The sequence below is a fragment of the Bidens hawaiensis genome, unplaced genomic scaffold, assembly GCF_021521415.1.
Source record: "Bidens hawaiensis isolate Kalapana, Puna unplaced genomic scaffold, B.hawaiensis_p1.1 tig00035159_1, whole genome shotgun sequence".
Classification (NCBI taxonomy): domain Eukaryota; kingdom Viridiplantae; phylum Streptophyta; class Magnoliopsida; order Asterales; family Asteraceae; genus Bidens; species Bidens hawaiensis.
This window is the reverse complement of record NW_027496130.1, coordinates 105,321-126,381: the sequence shown is the minus strand read 5'-3', so window position 1 is coordinate 126,381 and position 21,061 is coordinate 105,321. Positions and strand designations below refer to the sequence as shown.

General features: G+C 35.5%; 1 protein-coding gene and 1 pseudogene across 2 annotated transcripts; both read left to right on the top strand.

Moving 5' to 3' along the window:
- Nucleotides 1-3,875: 3,875 nt before the first annotated feature.
- On the top strand, nt 3,876-11,665 carry LOC143587140 (nuclear pore complex protein NUP155-like; annotated as a pseudogene). Its single transcript, XR_013144827.1, has 12 exons — nt 3,876-4,057; nt 5,677-5,846; nt 5,922-6,048; nt 6,131-6,393; nt 6,858-8,456; nt 8,547-8,758; nt 8,838-9,086; nt 9,463-10,035; nt 10,109-10,430; nt 10,522-10,740; nt 10,974-11,302; nt 11,387-11,665. The product of XR_013144827.1 is annotated as a nuclear pore complex protein NUP155-like (transcript).
- Nucleotides 11,666-15,209: 3,544 nt separating this feature from the next.
- Nucleotides 15,210-20,891, top strand: LOC143587139 (protein VAC14 homolog). Its single transcript, XM_077068515.1, has 19 exons — nt 15,210-15,542; nt 15,630-15,743; nt 15,862-15,927; nt 17,013-17,102; nt 17,180-17,299; nt 17,381-17,409; nt 17,496-17,638; nt 17,736-17,830; nt 18,036-18,122; nt 18,260-18,367; nt 18,657-18,748; nt 18,923-19,004; nt 19,072-19,137; nt 19,257-19,372; nt 19,458-19,578; nt 19,666-19,827; nt 19,913-20,110; nt 20,204-20,440; nt 20,523-20,891. Exons 1-19 carry the CDS (start codon nt 15,453-15,455, stop codon nt 20,622-20,624), a joined length of 2,118 nt encoding a protein of 705 aa, XP_076924630.1. The 5' UTR covers nt 15,210-15,452; the 3' UTR covers nt 20,625-20,891.
- Nucleotides 20,892-21,061: the final 170 nt, after the last annotated feature.

Sequence of the window (21,061 nt, the reverse complement as noted above, 5' to 3'; positions counted from 1 at the left end):
TTGTAGATATATGTATGATTATAAATAAATATGTGTATGATTATAAAACAATATTTGAAACATGTTTGAGTTGTCTCGACCCATGGTGTATAGATTCTGCCACGCATTTTGAGACATGATCAAGCATACAACGAGCAACACGATCAAATCCTTGGAAAGTTAACATTTAAACGTGGCAAACCTCTTTCCACAAATATGCCCTCATATATTTACTTTTTTAATGTATAAAAATTATTAAAATAAAAGGTGGCATTTTCTATACACTTTGGGAATTGATTGTAACTTTTAGTATTAATTAATATGTAACATGTTAAATCGGTTCCTTCCATGTTATGTCATTATTATCATCATTTCTGGTTACATGAAGATCTTCTTTTGACTTTTAGATATTGGTGATATATTTTCGGTTTGGTTTCTTGGTTTGAGCTCGAGTCTAAACATATTTATTCGATAAATTGGTTTGACTGGTCATGCATATTTTGTAGGTTGGACTATCGAGATCTTGCTCCGCTAACTACATGACTTCTCTCTCCTATTCAAAGACCGTACTCTCTCTCTCACATACAGATGGGATTCCTCTGGCATAGAAGGTCTTTGGCCACAAATAGCTATCACCCCTTCTCTTTCTCTCTCTCTCTCTCCTTGTCACGTCTGCATTACTCACGCCCCCTCTCTTCCACCTAAACGTATATGAGGTCAAAGCCTTGATGAGTTGCGGTTGCTCAAAGTCCATTTTTGTATAAAGGAGTGACAACCTCGTTATGAGAGCCTTGACTGCTAGCTTATGGCCTTCACACACGTGTTATGTTATACATTTTTTGTGTCAAAGTTTCTCAAACGTTCAATAAAAAAAGTCTTTTATTTTTATATAACTCATACTTTTTTTATATATGACAATATGATCTACTACTAATGATATTACATAAATGTCCACCGCAAGATTCAAACCCTTTACCTCCAACGAAGGGAGCACCTTCTAACACACCAAAATACTATTGGGTTGGTTAATACGTTTTTTTTTCTTCTTATGGTTTAATATTGACTTATGTTAGAAATTAATAAAATCCTACACGTTTTTATTTACGAGCGGTTATATAATGCAGAATGTTACTTACACTTTGTTTTATTCATGAATATCTAGTTTTAAAATTTTAAACTACCATTGCATTTATAAGGATGCAAACATGTTGGGCCGTTGGAGGTATGAGAAGAACTTTGCTAATCTCAGTCTCTTACATGTCATAATTGTTAAAACGTAAGACATTACATACACACTATCTATTGTGTTTGTTCGTGTACCTTTGAGCGTTAGATATATTATGGACTGCATAGTTAAAATTACCCTGTTGGGATGTTTGTTATCTAAAATATGATAATAAACTCGCACGGAAACTGACTTAAAAGTATAAATATTTAAAACTCCTAATAATTCTAGAATTTCAATAATCTCATGAATTTTAATAACAACTTCAATACACTATTTATTATATTTTTTTTAAAATTATAACAACAGTTTTAAAACTAATCACATCCTTGTCTGATACCAAAAAACATAAAACACATTTTGTATCTAATTTGAATTAATTTGTCATATCTATACATGAACACATGTACTTCACTTCAAGTGCTATCTACAAAGTATAAACTTTTGAATCTCCCATTGCGTAAATTGATGATCAAATAATAAGATCATAAAATAGTATTTTACCATGTATAATAATGTTAACGCCATGATCCATTCAACTCACCGAGCCAACATGAGCCGTTAGTGGGCTAGGACGTGGTTAGCGCATGGGCTTCAGTAGTCGATTAAGAGTGCGTTTTAGGCCCAATAACTTGGGACCACAAAACCGGGTGGCCCAAAAACAAATTGTATATTATATAATGGTTAATCCAACGAAAATGTCGCGAAACCAAAATAGGTTAGTTACCGGTATAGTAGAAATCGGTTTGTAACTGGCATTAATAGTTGGTTAGGGACCGATTAGGCATTTCCAAACGCAAACCAATTAAGAATCGTTGTTTTTTCTATTATAATAATGCTAGCATTACCTTTTAATCGTTTAAAAGCGACTAAATAGTTGTTACGAAGTCATGAGAGATAGGTCTTTGCCCAATTTCCCCGTGTGTTAGTATAAATAGGTATTTAGTGATGGGTTTGATTACACTTACTTCTCTAGCACTCAAAAACTCTTAAAAACACAAAAAATGTTCAAAATCTCTCAATTCTAAAAGGCTCAAATGAAAATTGAAGCAACCGTAGTGTTGATCTGAAAAAGAAAAAACAACCCAAAATTTAAAGTCGATTTATGTATACTGTTCGATAATACTAAAATGGCTTCTAGCAAAAATTATATCATTTTTCTTAAAGTCACGTCGAAATCCACTTTAAGAGATGTTATGGATATCAATGAAAGAGTCTATGATGGAATACTAAACGACATCTAAAATCTACATGCCTATTTGTTAATTGAAATCAATATGAACCCGCACACATTTAAAACCGACATTCAACAAACGATTAACCCAATTAACCTAACCAATTTTCTTGATAACTTACTCTTAACTTTAAACCCAACACCAACCTCCTGTTAAAAATTTGAGAAATTTGTTGTTTCTCAACACCGCTTATTATAAACCCTTAAACGAGCAACCAATAATTGAACCGAGCTAGAATGATTCGACTTCAGGTTTGGTGAATTCGGGTTCAAGTTCCATGATACGAATACTTTTGGGTTTCTGAGAAAAATGACAAGCCTAAATTTGTTAACTGAAATCATTTTCAACCCGCACACATTCAAAACCGACAATTAACAAACAATTAATTGAAACATGCCTGTAAACTAACCGAACGTTCAGTAAACTGTTCATGAACCGTTCGGCGGGAAGTTATTTTATTTAATAAACAAACGGACATGAACAAAAAATTGTGTTCGTTTAATTAAAATGAACGGACATGAGTACATGTTTCGTTCGTTCATTTATGTTCGTAAACGTTAGTTTATGTAAGTTTATTTATGTTCATTTATGCCTATGTGTTTATATTCGTTTACATATTAATAGAAAATTAATTAAATATTGTCCAAAATAGTAATATATTTAATGTTGTACATTTGTCTACTTGTGTGCATTTTAAGTGTGTTCATTAATGTTCGTTTGTGTGTTCGTTTACATTTGTTCATACATATTCATTTATATTTGTTTATCTTTGTTCAGTTTTGTTCATTTATGTTCGAGAACTGTTCGTTTGGATTTTAAACAACCGAAAATAAACGAACACTGACATGTTCGTTTCTTAATTTAACGAGCACGAACACATTTAAGGTTAAATGAACAAACAAGAATATGGCCTCGTTCGTGTTCGTTTGATTCGTTTACACTTACAGGCCTAAACTGAAATTGACCAAACCGTTTTTTCTTGACAACTTACCCTAACTTTAAACGCAAACACCGAAGTCCCGGTAACTTACGTTGAACCGGTTGGTTAGATTTATTTGAAACTCCTAAGCTAGAATAGTTCAACCCCGGGTATGGTGAATTTAGGTTCAAGTCCATGGATACAATAGTTTCTAGTTTCGGGTTTAAGTAAAAGCGACAATCCTAAATTTATTAACCGAGATAAATTTCAACCCGCACACATTCAAAACCAACCATCAACAATTAACCGAACTAACCGAACCATCTCTCCCGATAACTTACCCTAAACTTCAAAACATATTATTATTCCTCCCCAGCGCTTAATTCGCCCGCCACTATTTTCGCAATAAAAATCCCCAAATTCACATTCACATAAACCCTAACATTCACAAAACCCCCAAATAATATTCATTCAATCGCTCAATAAACACTCACTCCGATTCAAATTCAAATCGATTAATATCAAATTAGATCACCAAACATGTCGCGTGAGAAGGAGATTGGAATGCGTGATATTATTAAAGCTAGTCTGGTAGTTAGTGATCGAATCGGAAGAGATGTATCGGCACAGCTTGATTTGGAAGAAGCATTGGAAGCTTCGAGATATACGAGTCATCCGTACTCTACTCATCCTAGAGAGGTAGTAATAGTGATAGTAATAGTAAACCCTAGATATTTGAATGACTGTAATTAGGTCAAATTGTTTGTAATTATTAATAGGTTTGTGTAATTAGGGTTAATAGAAGTATAGAACTGGTGTTTACGAGTTTGAGTCAAATAGTCAAAGGTTTTAAGTTGATAGTTGATATGCATTTATTTGTTAGGGTCAGAAGTTTGATTTAGTAAGTTTGATTATTTCGGATTATGCGGTTTTTCGGTTGTTTCGGTTTTAATGCGAGATTTCTTGTATAGGATGTGTATATAAGTTTATGGAATTTAAGTTTTTATTTATTTATTTTTTTTTTGATAATTAATATGTATGTTTAAAAGTTCTAGTGTGGTCAGTCTTTTGGGAGAAAACTGTAGAAATTGGATTGAATTTACTGGAATAAGTTATAGTTATTGCTATAGATTAATTTAAGGAATTTAGTTAAGGACTTAAGGGCTTTAATAGAAGTATAGAACTGGTGTTTACGAGTTTGGTTATTGGGGATTGGCAGTTTACTTAGTGCGGTTTTTCTGTTGTTTCGGTGTTAATGTGAGATTTCTTGTGTAGGGTGTGTATTTACTATCTAGGTTTGTAAAAAGTTTAAATTCTTTTTTAACAATTAATATGATTGTTTAAAAGTTGTTGTGTAGGTTACTTGTAGGAAGGAAAGTGTAGAAATTTGGATTGAATTTACTGGAATAAGTTATAGTTAATACTAGAGATTAATTTAAGGAATTTAATTGAACCGATCTTGAAGAGTTTGACTTAAATAATCAGAGATTGACTTAGTTATGTTGTTATGGTGTGTGGTTTTTCGGGTGTTTCGGTTTTAATGTAAGTTTCAGGTGTCATAATTGCGTGCACTAGTTGCCGGTCTTGACTTCATTGATATCTGTTTAAGTTTTGTTATGTTTTCTTGGTGTTATATATTTTTATAATTAGGTTTATAAAAAGCTTAAATTATTTTTAAGAATTACTGTGTTTATGCAGTTAGGTTAATATTACTCAAATTTGTTCACTAGATACTGATTTAAGGACTACAATAGAACTGATCTTTAAGAGTTTGACTCAAACTGTCAAGTCCAGAAGTTTTTGTTATGGTGGATTGTTGGTTCGCTTTGTGCGCCTGTTGTTTTGGTTTTGATGTAAGATTGAGGTGACATAATTGCATAGAGAGGTAAACCTGGAATGCCTGTTTTATTAGTTTTGTTATTTGTGTTATTGTGTAGGATATGCAATTAGATTTATGAAAATTTGAGTTTATATAAAAGTTGTTGTAGCTCATTTTGAGGAAGAAAAGTGTAGAAATTTGGATTGCATTAACTGGAATAAGTTATAGTTATCACTAGATAGTAGATACTTTTTAAGGACTTCAATAGTACTGACAATTAAGAGTTGACTCAAATACTCAAAGCTTCTAAATTGATATGCATCTATTTAGGGCGAGAAATTTGATTTAGTAATCTTGTTATGGTGGTTTACTTTGTGTGGTTTTTCGGCTGCTTCGGTTTTAATGTAAGACTCAGGTGTTATAATTGCATGCCCTAATTAATACTCTTGTGACTTGATATCTTCTTAAATTTTGTTTTATTTTTATAATGTTATTGCAGTGGCCTCCGTTAGTTGAAGTGACAGATAGCAGGGAGTTGCCATCTGTACTTATAGAAAGATATAATGCTGCTGGCGGTGAAGGCACCGCCTTATGTGGGATATTTCCTGAGATTCGTAGAGCATGGGCTTCTGTTGATAATTCTTTATTTCTCTGGCGGTTTGATAAATGGTAAGTATTATGATAATAATTCATCGTTTTCATGATGTTTGTAACCGTTTTAAACCTTTATTTGTTTTGATTTAGGGATGGCCAATGCCCCAAGTATAGTGGTGAGGAACAAGCTATATGTGCTGTTGGTTTGGTCAAAACCAAACCCGGAATATTTGTTGAGGCTATTCAATATCTTTTAGTTCTAGCAACTCCTGTGGAGGTAATCAGTTATACCGTTTTTTTTAAATATTTAACTTAATTAGTTACACGGTATGTGTTAAGCTTAAATTTTGCTTGTACAGTTGCTTCTTATTGGAGTATGTTGCTCTGGAAGTGCTGATGGATCCGACCCATATGCAGAGGTTTCTTTACAGCCATTACCTGAATACACTATACCATCTGATGGTGTTACTATGACATGTATCACCTGCACAAATCGAGGTCATATTTTTTTAGCGGGCCGTGATGTACATATCTATGAATTGCATTATACCACTGGTTCGGGTTGGTATAAACAGTGTCGTAAAGTCTGTTTGACGGCTGGCCTTGGTAGTGTTGTTTCAAGGTACAATATACGCCCTGCTTGCGGTGCGCGCATATAATGTATATATGTGTGAACCCTCGGGTGGGCAAAAGTAAAATTGCACTAATTTTGACGTTATTGTATTAATCTCGTGAAAATAACGTTAAAAGTGGCAGAAGGTTAATCAGGCATCATGTGGTGGCGTTGATAGCCGAAAGACAAGGGCACATGCACCGATCAGCCGGTGTCCCGATGATTGAGTGCTATGTGCCTTATGTCCAAGGCTTGATGCAAAACTACTATCGAGCCGGGGGTCTCACCGGAAGCAGCCTCTCTATCCCTATGGGATAGAGGTAAGGCTGTCTACATCTTACCCTCCTCAGACCCTACCATAGCATTGCTATTGGTGGGATATACTGAGTACGATGATGATGATGATGATATTTTACTATTTAACTTTGGTCTATAATTCAGCATTTATGCAATTTCTTCATTATACGTTTCAGATGGGTGGTACCAAATGTGTTCAAATTTGGGGCAGTGGACCCCATTGATGAAATGGTTGTTGATAATGAGAGACACCTTTTGTATGCGCGGACTGAAGAAATGAAAATTCAAGTCTATTCATTAGGTCAGGATGGTAACGGGCCACTTAAAAAGGTGACAGAGGAGAAGAATTTAATCAATCAGCGGGAGCTGCATAGTGGCGGCAGGCAGGCGGCAACATCACGGGCTCCCGCCAGATCAACAAAAACTTCTATAGTTACAATATGTCCATTATCTACTGTAGAGTCAAAGTGGTTACATCTTGTTGCAATATTATCTGATGGTAGAAGAATGTATCTTACAACTACTAAATCCAGTGGAACGTTCGGTAATAATCTTCAAAAGCCTAGTTGTTTAAAGGTTGTCACGACTAGACCTGCACCTCCATTGGGTGTTGGTGGCGGGCTATCATTTGGGCCGCTTTCGCTTGCGGGTCGGTCTCAAAATGAAGATCTTTCGTTAAAGATTGAGTCAGCACATTATTCATCTGCCACACTTGTTCTTTCTGATTCATCTTCTTCAACTACTTCATCACTTCTAATTGCAAACCGAGATTCAACAACACAGTCAGCATCTTCATCCAGTAGTTTAGGGACAGGTGTCAGGAGTTCAAAGGCGTTAAGAGAATGTGTTTCTTCTTTACCGATTGAAGGACGAATGCTGGCGGTAGCTGAAGTCTTACCGTTACCCGATACAGCTGCAACCGTGCAATCATTGTATTCACAGCTTGAGTTTGTTGGATATGATCATTTTGGTGAGTCATCCGAGAAGTTAGCCGGGAAGTTATGGGCTAGAAGTGATCTGCCAACTCAGCATATACTGCCACGTAGGCGGATGATTATCTTTAGCACAATAGGGATGATGGAAGTCGTGTTTAATCGACCCGTTGACATTTTAAGAAGGCTGCTTGAGTCAAACACGCCAAGAGCAATACTTGAAGATTTCTTTAACCGATTTGGGCCTGGGGAGGCTGCTGCCATGTGTCTAATGCTGGCTGCACGGATCATCAACACGGAAAATTTCATAAACAATGTTGTTGCTGAGAAGGCAGCTGAAGCGTTCGAGGACCCACGGGTGGTGGGTTTACCCCAGCTTGATGGGAGTGGTGCATTGGCTAATACCCGTACCGCGGCCGGTGGGGGTTTAGTATGGGTCAAGTGGTTCATGAGGCTGAGCCGGTTTTCTCTGGTGCACATGAAGGGTTATGTTTGTGTGCATCACGATTGCTTCTGCCTGTTTGGGAGTTGCCTGTTATGAGTTCTTCTGATGCTAATAATGAGAATGGAATAGTTGGATGCAGACTTTCGGTTGAAGCAATGCAAGTTCTAGAAGATAAACTTCGGTCTCTTGAAAAGTTTTTAAGATCTAGAAGGAATCAAAGAAGAGGACTTTATGGTAGTGTTGGTTTGGGAGATTTGACTGGTTCTATTCTGATGGGAACTATTGCTGATGTGGCAACATATAGTTCTTATGCTCATAGTTTACAGCCTAGTGATGCTGGCACGTCTAATAAAAGGCAAGGGCTCCCTTACAGCCCTTCAGAGTTGGCTTCCATGGAGGTAAACAGTTAATGCATATGTTATATAACATCTGCTTTTAAAGGATGCATTTTTATCAAAATAATACTAATAAAGATATGTGGAATGTAGGTGAGGGCTATGGAGTGTGTAAGGCAGCTGCTTCTTAGATGTAGTGAAGCTTTATTTCTCCTCCAACTTCTTTCCCGACACCACGTCACTCGGTTAATTCAATCGTTTGACTCGAGTACAAAACAAGCGTTAATTCAGTTGACTTTCCACCAGCTAGTCTGTTCTGAAGATGGTGATAGGCTTGCTACACGGCTTGTATCTGCTCTAATGGAGGTACTTGAATTTGGAACAAAATTTAAAATTTACTATATCTAGTTTAGAAAACCCTAATATTGGGTTTTTGAGTTTTGCATATTACACGGGTCAGGATGGTAGGGGAACAGTGGATGATATTAGTGGCAGGTTACGTGAAGGTTGTCCAAGCTTTTATCAAGAGTCTGATTATAAGTTTTATCTGGCTGTTGAATGTCTCGAGAGAGCTGCTGCTGCTATTAATAATGATGAGAGGGAATCACTTGCTAGAGATGCCTTTAGTAAATTGAGTGGTGTTTCTGAGTCTGCAGATCTTCAAACTGTCTGCAAACGCTTTGAGGATTTGAGGTAACTTTTATTCCGATATTTTGTTATCATATAAAGTTGTTGTGTCGAGTAAGATTGCATAAAATACACTTTGGGCTAGTCTGACTAGTTTGGCTTATTTCATTTAGCGGTGTGTTTCTATTTGTCACATTTGTGACTTGCTAGAGATAAAACTTCTTTTACAGGCTTTATTAATTAGTGTGTCAAACTTTGATGTATATGCTATTTTATTAATAAAATAGCTTTTTGAATAAAGGGTTAAGAAGTTTTTTTTATTAAAATACACTTTGGTCTTCGGGTGACCTTGAACATAGCCCAACTTGACCCATTTACAAGTAAAAACCAAATATTTGAATTATTATTTTTTTTGCTAATTTTGGATTATAAAAAACTGCAGATTTTATGAAGCTGTGGTTCGTTTGCCTTTACAAAAGGCACAAGCTTTAGACCCTGCAGGGGACGCAATGAATGAACAAAAAGACGCTGGAGCCCGGGCCCACGCACTCGCTCAAAGAGAACGGTGCTATGAAATAATTACAAATGCGTTACGGTCTCTAAAAGGTGAAACTTCACAGAGAGAATTTGGCTCACCCATCAGACCATCTGCACAATCTTCCCTTACTCCAGCTGCTAGAAAGAAACATATATGCCAGATCATCCAACTCGGTGTCCAATCATCTGATAGAATCTTTCATGAGTATTTGTACCGTACACTAATCGATCTAGGGCTTGAGGATGAACTGTTGGAATTTGGTGGGCCTGATTTAGTACCCTTCTTACAGAACGCGGCCCGTGAGCCCACACTGGCTCCTTCAGGACCACTTGTTCCTGTTAACCAAACAAAATATTTTGAGCTTTTAGCACGATACTATGTGCTAAAAAGACAACATATTCTTGCAGCACACGTACTATTACGGTTAGCGGAAAGACGGTCCACTAATTTGGAAAATTTCCCAACACTTGATCAAAGGTATATTATAAGCTATAGTATTACTTTCAGCCATCTTTTACATATTAATAACTGTATATATTTTCAATTTCAGACGCCAATACCTAAGCAATGCAGTTATTCAAGCGAAAAGTGCGGGTGATGACGGTTTAGCAAATTCTTCTAGAGACAGTGGGCTTCTAGATTTGCTTGAGGGGAAACTAACTGTTTTACAGTTTCAAATAAAAATTAAAGAGCAACTTGAGGGGCTTATTAATAAGTTGGAATCTGCTCCTAGTACTTCTGAATCTGCCTTGAGAAATTCTGAAGCTGAATATCTTCAAGCTGTGAAGGAAAAAGTGAAGGAGTTATCACTTGATTTAAAAAGCATCACACAGTTATATAATGAATATGCTGTTCCATTTGAGCTTTGGGAGGTATAAATAATTAAATATAATAATACTCTTCCTTTTCACTTTTCACATTTTTTTTGACTAGTTATGGTGTTTTTTTACTTGATTTGTTCAGATATGTTTAGAAATGCTATATTTTGCAAGCTATTCTGGTGATACTGATAGTAGCGTTGTACGGGACACGTGGGCTCGGCTAATGGATCAAGCGCTTTCAAACGGTGGTATTGCTGAAGCGTGTTCAGTATTAAAGAGGATCGGTTCACATGTCTATCCTGGAGACAGTGCGGTGTTATCTTTAGTTACATTATGCTTACATCTCGAGAAAGCTGCATTGGTATGTACCCTTTTGTTTAATAGCAGGGTTGTAAACGAACCGAGCCAGAGCTCGTCTAGGCTTGAACCCGGCTTGAGTTGTATTTTTAAGTCTTGAGCTTGGCTCGTGAGGAGTTTTTCAAGCTTGTGTTTGGCTTGGGCGTTTACATTTCTATTATCAGGATTTATACTTTTATAGATTCTTGAGATGTGTTTAAAATATTTGATAAACAATTAGTATTATTATATTTACAGGATCGAATGGTTTCCGGGGCTGAAATTGTTGGCGATGAAGACGTTCCAAGAGCTCTTATGGCAGCATGCAAGGGGTCAGTCGAACCAGTTTTGAACACATATGATCAGTTGTTATCTAGTGGTGCGGTTTTGCTGTCACCGACGCTGAAGTTGAGGCTTTTGCGATCGGTGCTGGTTGTGCTTCGGGAATGGTCTGTGTCTACTTCTGCTCGTGGAATAGGGTCGAGCCCAATTGGGGCTTCACTCATTCTTCGTAGCCCGTTTACAGTGGATCAAAGAACCGTTATCAACCATGGGGTTCGTGATAAGATTACAAGTGCAGCAAACAGGTAAACTTTCATTGATTAGATTATAACATTAACAATAATAAATAGTTAATGTGCTAAATGCTTAAATGCGATTATAATGAACAGGTATATGACTGAAGTGAGGAGACTGGCATTGCCGCAGGGCCAAACAGAGGCGGTTTAACCGAGGTTTTAAAGAGCTTGAAGAATCACTTTTGACTTCTTCGTCGTTTGAGCGATTTTAATGTGTTTTTCGTCTTTGGTCATTGTTATTTTTATTGTATGTGTCATGTGCTATGATTATATTATTCAAAAGAATAAAAATTTTGTCACTAGTGCCAATATTTTGCTCTTCTTGTTTGTACCATTTGTTCAAAAGACAAAAAAAATGAGACATTTGAAACATGTTTGATCTAAACAATTTTGAGATGTTACACAAATGTCTTATTTTGGTTGATAAAATGTTATGTTGATAATATTTTTTTTGTTGAATGTGTATGGAGTCTTACCACTCACCCACCACCTTCTCGACCCACCACCAGTTCCTCCACCATCAATAACCACCACATCGACGCACTTAACATTTACTGGCTTAGAGCCTCTTAACCATTTCAAGTGTCTTACCGATTTAACACAAACTGATGTTGAGGTTTCCAAATTGCCCTTGAATCAAGAACTAAAGTTTGTATATCAGGTGGTTTATCTGTTAATTTAAACAGGACTTGAATTCGGTTTAGTTTTCAGTTTTGACTTAATAACTGTTTTTTATTTCTTTAGAGTAAACTACGGTTTTGTCTTTGTGGTTTGTCTAAATCCGCGATTTTAGTTAAATAGTTTCAAATATTCGATTTTCGTACTTGTGGTTATATTTCACTTTCAATTAAACCCAACTAATGCCGTTAAGTATGATCGTTAAATCCATTAGTGCGCCCTTCACGTGAGGGGCAATTTTGTCATTTTTTCCTAAATACACGCCAACCCCTCACGTGAGAAGGGCTTGTGAATTAGGGTTGGGGTTTATTTGGAGAGAAAAAGGAGAAACCTGCCTTCACGTGAGAGGCAAGCTGATTAGTTTAATGACCAGACTTAACGTGGCTAGTGGAGTCGGGTTTAATTGCAAGTGAAATAAAACCACAGGGACGAAAATCACAAATTTGAAACTATTGGAATAAAACCGCATGTTTGGACAAACTAGAGGGACAAAAACCGCAGTTCATTCATTTCATTAAGTTATAGAATTGGACTAGGTCAAATTTGTAACTGGATTGATCTAATTGACAAGACCTAATTAATCATTATAAGGTTAAACCGAAGTCAAATTTTGTGAAACCGATACTCAAATCACCAATTCTCTTTCCGTTTAAAACCAAATTACCAATTCAATTGCGGTTTAAAACCCCAATTATATAAAAGATTATCCAATATGGACTCATTTATCGTACGAACTTAAATGGTGTCCAAGTCAAGCATGATTGAAAAGTCAAAATTGAACACATAATTTCTGGATGATGAAGACTTCACAATCGTTGCTTATTCATAGATTCCCGTTGAATTTAAACTTTTGTTTTTATTCATTATTTAAATATTGTATTTATAATTTTATATACACTCATTATCCATTTTTATTGGATAAGAAAACATCTTTTGGTGGATATTAATTGTTATGTCAATTGTCACCTACTTTAATAATCACAATGAACAAACATTCTTTATCTAAATGTTCTTTTTCGTTTTAGCAAGTGTATATTTGTCTTAATATGTTTATAATAATATAATATACAAAAAAAGTGTCAAATGTATGTGTTGAGTTGGGTAGCACCATAACATATAACATGTTAAAATTGATAATGTAAAAACTATGTGGATTTAGAATGGGTTCATACAGGTAAGAATGTAAGTTTTGTGTTTTAGGTATGTCATGGATATTTTTACGAGTCATGGATATTTTACCTTTCAAATTAAAGTAGTTAGACCGTCCATAGTTGTAGCGTTGTGATGGTGTTTTGGAGTCAAAACGCCGGGAACACCGCCCCCTCGGCGTTTTGGGTAACTTTTTGGTACCGGCGTTTTGTACATAACGCTGGTGTGGCACAAGTTTTGAGGGTTTTGGAGAGAGAGGGGAGGAGAGAGAGGCAATTTAGGGGGCATTTTCCACTACACTAACTTTTTGCAAAATGTCCAAAAGCTGACTAGACGTCACATGGCGTTAATGCCAGGTGTGTCTAGTTTTGATTACGCATGATCTTAGTGGGTTGACAAAATCAATAGTGAGATAAGACAAACATGTTTATTCAAAGAACGAGGCGTCTTTTTTAAGAAAACTTAAAAGTTTAGTTAACGTATTTTTACGTTAAATCGGATTACATAGACCGTCACAACCTTTTAGTTGGTGGTTAACAGTTAATGGTTAAGTTAACATCAGTAAAAACTAAAAACATTAGTACTCATTTGGTTAGACTTTCACTATTGAACTAAGTTGCCCGATGATCAGTTACCTCTTATCAATTTAAAAGTAGTGATTAGTTTACAATAATTACCATTAACCACCATTTTATCATGCAACTTTCAGCCATCCATACCGCTTTCATAATTTAGAAACATTCATCGTAACTTATTTTATGTTAAATAAATACTTATTTTTCTTTTTAAAAAAATGTTAATTAATAGTACTAAATTTGAATTGAACGGTTTTTATCTCGCTGTAAACACAGTCATGCCTTCGTGTAAGTGTTCACGGGGCGTTGCTCTTAGGTGCGAGTTTTCTCCGAATCGAAATGTGAGTGTATCCCTGTGGTGAATTTTAGAGTTGTAACCGAACCGAACCATGCAAGACCTTGTCCACGTTCGTCCGTTAAACTTTTTTCAGACAAACAGATAGTTTACAAACACTCTACCGAACAAAAATTTCTCCCCGCCTCTGTCCATTAAGAAATTGAGTTTTGCTGAGCCAAACGGTATCCGTTATTATTATTATTATTATTATTATTATTATTATTATTATTAGGGATATTGGTTTTGAATGCTCCTAACTTTCTCTCATTGGTAGATAACACTTCCAACTTTCGATTTGTCACCCACCACTCCCAACTTTCATCTATTTTCCTGTACCACTCCCCGTCTAAATGAACACTAATCTCGTTAATGTTTTGGACTAAAAATGTCATTCAAATTAGTTGAGGGGGTAAAACAGAAATTTTATTTTTAACACACCCCTCCATTTTCGGTGACCTCGTTTTTCCGGCGACCTCGTTTTTTTCGGCGAATTTGAGTTTTCCGGCTATCTCGTCTTTTAGAACACCATATCCATCATTTCATCGAGCTTCACATACGAATTTGAGTTTTCCGGCGAGTTGCAGGTTTCCGGCGAACACCATATCCATCATTTCATCGCCCACCGCCCCAAAACCGCAACCCACGCCCCCCGCCACCACTAGTGTCTCACCCAGCCACCTTCCGGGATCGCATGCGTGCCGAAAAATCGAGTTGCAGGTTTCCGGCGAGCACCATCTTCATCATATCTCCATCGGTGCACAATCTTCATAATCTCTATCACCTTTTTACACCTCTGAACCATCTCCATTTTCAGAAAGACGAGAAGCCGAAAAACTCAATTTCGCCGAAAAAAACGAGGTCACCGGAAATGGAGGATGTGTGTTAAAAATAAAAGTTTTGTTTTACCCCCTCAACTAATTTGAGTGACATTTTTAGTCCAAAACATTAACGAGGTTAATGTTTATTTAGACGGGGAGTGGTACATGAAAATATGGTGAAAGTTGGGAGTGGTGGGTGACAAATCAAAAGTTGGGAATGTTATCTACCAATAAGGGAAAGTTACGAGGATTCAAAACTTATTATTATTATTATTATTATTATTATTATTATTATTATTATTATTATTATTCCGTCCAAATCTGAAAACGCCAAAAACACCCCTCGGAAAATAAGAAACCAAAAACACACACAATTTATTATACTCTCAATTCAATCCTCTGTTTTGCCCTAATTCTATTTCCAATTCCAATTAGATCCACAAATTCACTCAATAATCCATTCAATTCATTCACCGTTTCTCTTAATTTCACATCACATGTTCCAATTCGATCCAAAAATGATCACAAAACGAATTTAATTATTATTATTATTATTATTATTGTTGTTGTTGTTGTTGTTGTTGTTGGATTCAATTGATTATATGGCGGACGGTTTCTCAGCGATTCCGGCAGCCGTGCTTCGGAATCTGTCCGATAAGTTATACGAGAAACGGAAGAACGCTGCGCTTGAGGTTAATTACTTAGGGTTTTGTTACGTGTTTTTATTGTCAATTTGTATATGAATAATATTAATTGATGATTGTGATGTTGTTGTTTAGGTTGAAGGAATTGTAAAGCAGTTGACGGTAGCTGGAGATCATGATAAGATTAGTGCTGTGATTAAGCTGTTGGCAAATGAGTTTACTTACTCTTCGCAGGCGAATCATCGCAAGGTATCATGTGATGCTTCATTGCAGCTGTTTTTTAATTATTATTATTGTTATTATTATTATTATTATTATTATTATTATTATTATATTTTGTGATTGAATTTTGGTTGTTTGTTTATAGGGAGGGTTGATTGGATTGGCTGCAGCTACTGTTGGTTTGAGCTTGGAAGCTTCGCAACATCTTGAGGTTTGTATTTTAGTTTGTGATAATAAGAACTTATTTTAGCTGATTATGTTTAAGCTGTAGTTGGGTTGTAATTGATTAATTGTGAGTGTTATTTGATACACCACTTAGTGACTTGAGGAATAGTTGATTGAGGTCTTAACTTGTTAAATAGTATTTTTCTAATAAAACTAGAAATGTAAGATAAGTATTAGAAACAGTAGGTATGATTTTCGTTAGTAGTAGTTTATGAGGGACAGATAACTTGAGTGGTTGACTTGTGCTTGGATCAATGGGAAATAGGAAGAAGAGTGAACAAACGAGTCACTAACTCTAAAATGAACTTTAACAATAATACCATTCAAACTATGACGGTAATAGATATTAAAATTTAATACAAATAATTAGCTAGAGCAGCTGGTGTTGTAGCGAAAGTGTATCTAATTGTATTCCACTATTCTGCATGTCAAATACACATTGTAGGTCATCAAGCAGGCATAAGTTGAATAACAGTAATAACCATATCACATAATGTTGTTATCATATAAGCCTTCTATGCATGTGGATTTCTTACTATAGAATATAGATACCCTATTTAGCAACAATAATTCGCCGAAATGATTTGAGTGTTAATGTAATTGAGACGATATCATATTTGTTTGCTGCTCGAAGCTTTGAATATGTTGAATACATACAGTTCAAGTAGTTAGTTAAATATGGGATACGGTGGTCATCTGAGTTTTAAGATTCCGTTGACAGGCCTAGTAGACAGCATCCTTAGAATCACAATAAGTATTTACTAAACTTAGGACTAAGTATCTATTTTTTATCAGCTTTGTCATGTACACAAGCAACATAATGGAAAGTTCAGATAATACATGCCACATGGAATTGCTAACTTGTTGCACAATGACATGCATCACCCGTCCTCTAATAATAAAAAAATAGTGATTGTTCTTACATACACCATACTCTATTCTGTATTTCTGTGTATGCATGCTGCAAAGTTATCAATTTGCTAGAAATTTTAATAGCTTTATATATTACATTGATTAACATTAGTGAAGTTTTTTTTGTATTTTCTCATACAAATACAATACATCTTGCAGCAAATTGTACCGCCTGTGATCAACTCTTTCGGTGATCAAGATAGCAGAGTTCGTTATTATGCCTGTGAAGCTTTATACAACATTGCGAAGGTGAGAATGAATTCTGACATTAACTTGTTATAATGTATAAAGCAATACATTTTGGTTTAGCTTATGCCCTTTTGCAGGTTGTGAGAGGAGACTTCATCGTGTTCTTCAACCAGATATTTGATGCTTTATGTAAGCTTTCAGCTGACTCAGATCCCAATGTACAGCGTGCAGCTCATCTTTTAGATCGACTCGTGAAGGTAAATGACTTTTTAAAATCATGTTTCATAAAGCTAAATTGAATATCAAGGGAAAATTGATGTTTTTATTGGTGGAAACAGGACATTGTGACAGAGAGTGATCAATTCAGGTGATTATTTTCAAATTTTGTAATTATAATATGTATTTCGTTCGGGTTTATAATTAGTCCATTTTTTGGTTTTTCTCTTTTGTCAGCATTGAAGAATTTATACCTTTGTTGAGAGAGCGAATGAACGTGTTAAACCCTTACGTACGCCAGTTTTTGGTTGGATGGATCACAGTGCTGGACAGTGTTCCAGACATAGATATGCTCGGTTTTCTTCCAGATTTTCTTGATGGTAAATGATCTCACTTCAATTAAACGGTATTACCCGTGAATGTGCATGTTTTTGTCTCGGGCCTCTGTTGGACTCAACTGATTTGTGGAGATCTCAGGTTTATTTAATATGTTGAGTGATTCCAGCCATGAGATCCGGCAGCAAGCTGACTCAGCACTTTCAGAGTTCCTTCAGGAAATCAAGAACTCTCCGGTATGACACCTGTAACTATTTTTTTAATCATTTCTTTACTATTTGTATTATATGCTGCTTGCTGATATGCTATCTAAGAAACAATAGCATCTTTTAGTCTTCTATATTAGTGTCAGCGGATTACACATCTTTCATATTTTTACTAGTAGCAAATATTTCATCATTTATTTATAAATTTCTGACTCTAGCAGTGCTACTCATGAAGTCTGTAGATTATGGGCGCATGGCAGAAATACTTGTGCAGAGAGCATCTTCACCTGATGAATTCACTCTTTGGACTGCAATCACCTGGGTAAGGTTACTTTTTATTAATTAGAATGTGCTAGAGTCATTTATAAATGGGTTGAAATTGCTACCTATTAAGATTTTTGAAGGATATAATTGTAGTCTTTTGTGTACATACTTTGATTAGAAAACTTATTTCTGCAGATAAATGAGTTTGTAAAACTTGGTGGTGATCAACTGGTTCCTTATTATGCGGATATATTAGGAGCTATCTTGCCTTGCATAGCTGATAAAGAAGAAAAGATACGAGTTGTAAGTTTATTATTATCTTTAATAATAAGAATGCTATTAATAATTGTTATTGTTATTATTATCATTAATATATAAATACAATTTGAAAAATAAAAAATTATCAAAATGACTTACACCAGTTGATTTTTTGTTATATGCATGTATATTATAAAACAAAAACGTTATGGGACTTTCTTATTGAGATGATTAATTTGGGGACTTATTTTTGAAAATTTGCAAAGTACAATGAGTTTTAGCCCTATTTTTGAATGGTATGAAATTGTAAATTTTTGGCTTTTGTGACCATCAGGTAGCCCGTGAAACAAATGAAGAGCTTCTTGCAATTAAGGCTGATCCTGCTGAAGGGTTTGATGTTGGAGCAATCCTCTCCATTGTAAAGAGGTCAGCCATTTTTTTATATTTAATTTATATAAGGGTTTTAGGGCTTGCTTATCGGGTTTATGAATCTTTTTTCTCTTTATTAATAATAAAGGAAAGTCAACTAGTAAGTACCCATATTTAGATATTTTTTGCTTATACATATATATTTAGTATCATTATCCATTATTTTTCCAGGCAGTTGTCTAGTGAGTATGAGGCCACTCGGATCGAATCATTACACTGGATTTCAACCCTTTTAAATAGACATCGGACAGCGGTAACCTTTGAATATTATTTCATTATTCAGTTTGCAATTAGTTTTATGTATCTCTTTGTTGTAACAGGTCCTGTCGTTTTTGAATGATATATTTGACACGCTTCTTAAAGCATTGTCGGATCCCTCTGATCAGGTAATCTTTTCATTGCTGCTTCATTACCTCTGTTAAATAATTTCATCTAACTGTATATTATATATTCCAGTAAAAAGTTATATTTATATACTTGGCTTGTTTATATGGTAACTTGTCAGGTAGTACTCCTAGTACTGGAGGTGCACGCATGTATAGCAGAGGATCAACATAACTTTCGTCAGCTTATTGTTTTCTTAGTTCATAAATTCCGGACCGATAAAGTACTCCTGGAAAAGTGAGCTTCATTTTCCTGTTAATAATAAACAAAAAGACTTGTCTGATTAGTTATCCTGTATTATTTTTTAAACATTCTTTTATAGGCGTGGTGCTTTGATTATCCGCCGGCTTTGTGTACTTATAGATGCTGAAAGAGTTTACCGGGAACTATCCACAATTCTTGAACGGGAAGCTGACCTGAACTTTGCATCCAATATGGTTCAGGTTCTTAGTATCCAAATTTAAAAAATTATATTATTAAATTCAAAAGAAGTTAATAATATGCAGTTTCTGACCATTTTGTTCTGCCAGACTTTGAATTTGATTCTGCTCACTTCTTCTGAGTTATCGAACCTTCGTGATCTTTTAAAGCAGTCACTAGTAGATTCTGCTGGAAAGGATTTATTTCTTTCACTTTACGCTTCATGGAGCCATTCGTCAATGGCCATATTAAGTCTATGCTTATTAGCACAGGCAAGCGTTTAACAATTAAAATGAAAAAAGGAAAAAAAAATCACAGAGCTAAAAAGTTAATACCGTTTTGTTTTTTGTTTTATAGGCTTATGAGCATGCAAGTTCAGTCATTCAATCTTTAACCGAGGAAGATATTAATGTCAGATTCTTGATTCAGCTCGATAAATTAATAAACCTATTGGAAACTCCAATTTTCGCTTATCTTAGGCTGCAACTTCTTGAACCTGGAAGATATATATGGCTGTTAAAAGCATTATATGGTCTTCTTATGCTGCTTCCTCAGGCATGTTTCGTACACGTTTTTATGTAATTTGCCACTTATATTTGTTGATATAATATTTAACGTGTCTTTACTCTTTTCTACTTACTATTGCAGCAAAGTGCAGCCTTTAAGATCTTAAGGACTCGTTTAAAGACCGTGCCTTCATATTCCTTTGACCTGGAGAAAGTCAACCATACATCATCTGAAAATCCTTCCAATCCTTCCATTCATAACGGAATAGACTTTGCACCGTGGCTGCAAAGATTCCAACAGATTCAACAAAAACATCACGCACATGCTAAATCACAAGTGCGGTCACATGCCACTTCGGCTTCCACACACTCATCAAAGGTTTGCCCCCTTTTACCTTTACCATTAAAAGATTTTTTATAAATTAAAATGGCTTAAATTTGAATAACTTACCTCTATGCAGGTGAAGGAGGTTCAAAAACGCGAAGAGTTTAGAGGACCGACTGTGCCAGAGTTGAACAGGGCTCCTTCAAGATTATCCCGTAAAGGTCGTGGACAATTATAATTATGATGGCGGATGTTGACCAAAGGGTCGAAGTCGGGTATGGTTTGTATATTGTATATCTTCGTATTCGTTATCATTGAACTCGTGGAGGTGTTATCCTATTTTATTGTTTTTCGATCCTCAGAATCGTGCTGGGATGTGTCCCGAGCTATTATTCTTTACTCTGGACTATTTTATCGCCCTTGTGGTTGTGTTGTTTTTATTGTAAACCACAGGACCAGAGGTTGCAGATCCTTCAGGTAATATTTTTATAATAAGAATTTTTAAGTTCTTTTATGTTTGGGACATTTGATGTTAATTCAAAGTTTCATTTTATGTTACGTGTCTATGAATTGTAAACGCGTTTGGGGTGTCGTTTGGGATTGTGGGAGTGTTAAGGTGCCAGGGCTAAATAAGTTTAACCATGAGGTGGTCACAATGATCCGTTATCGAAACAA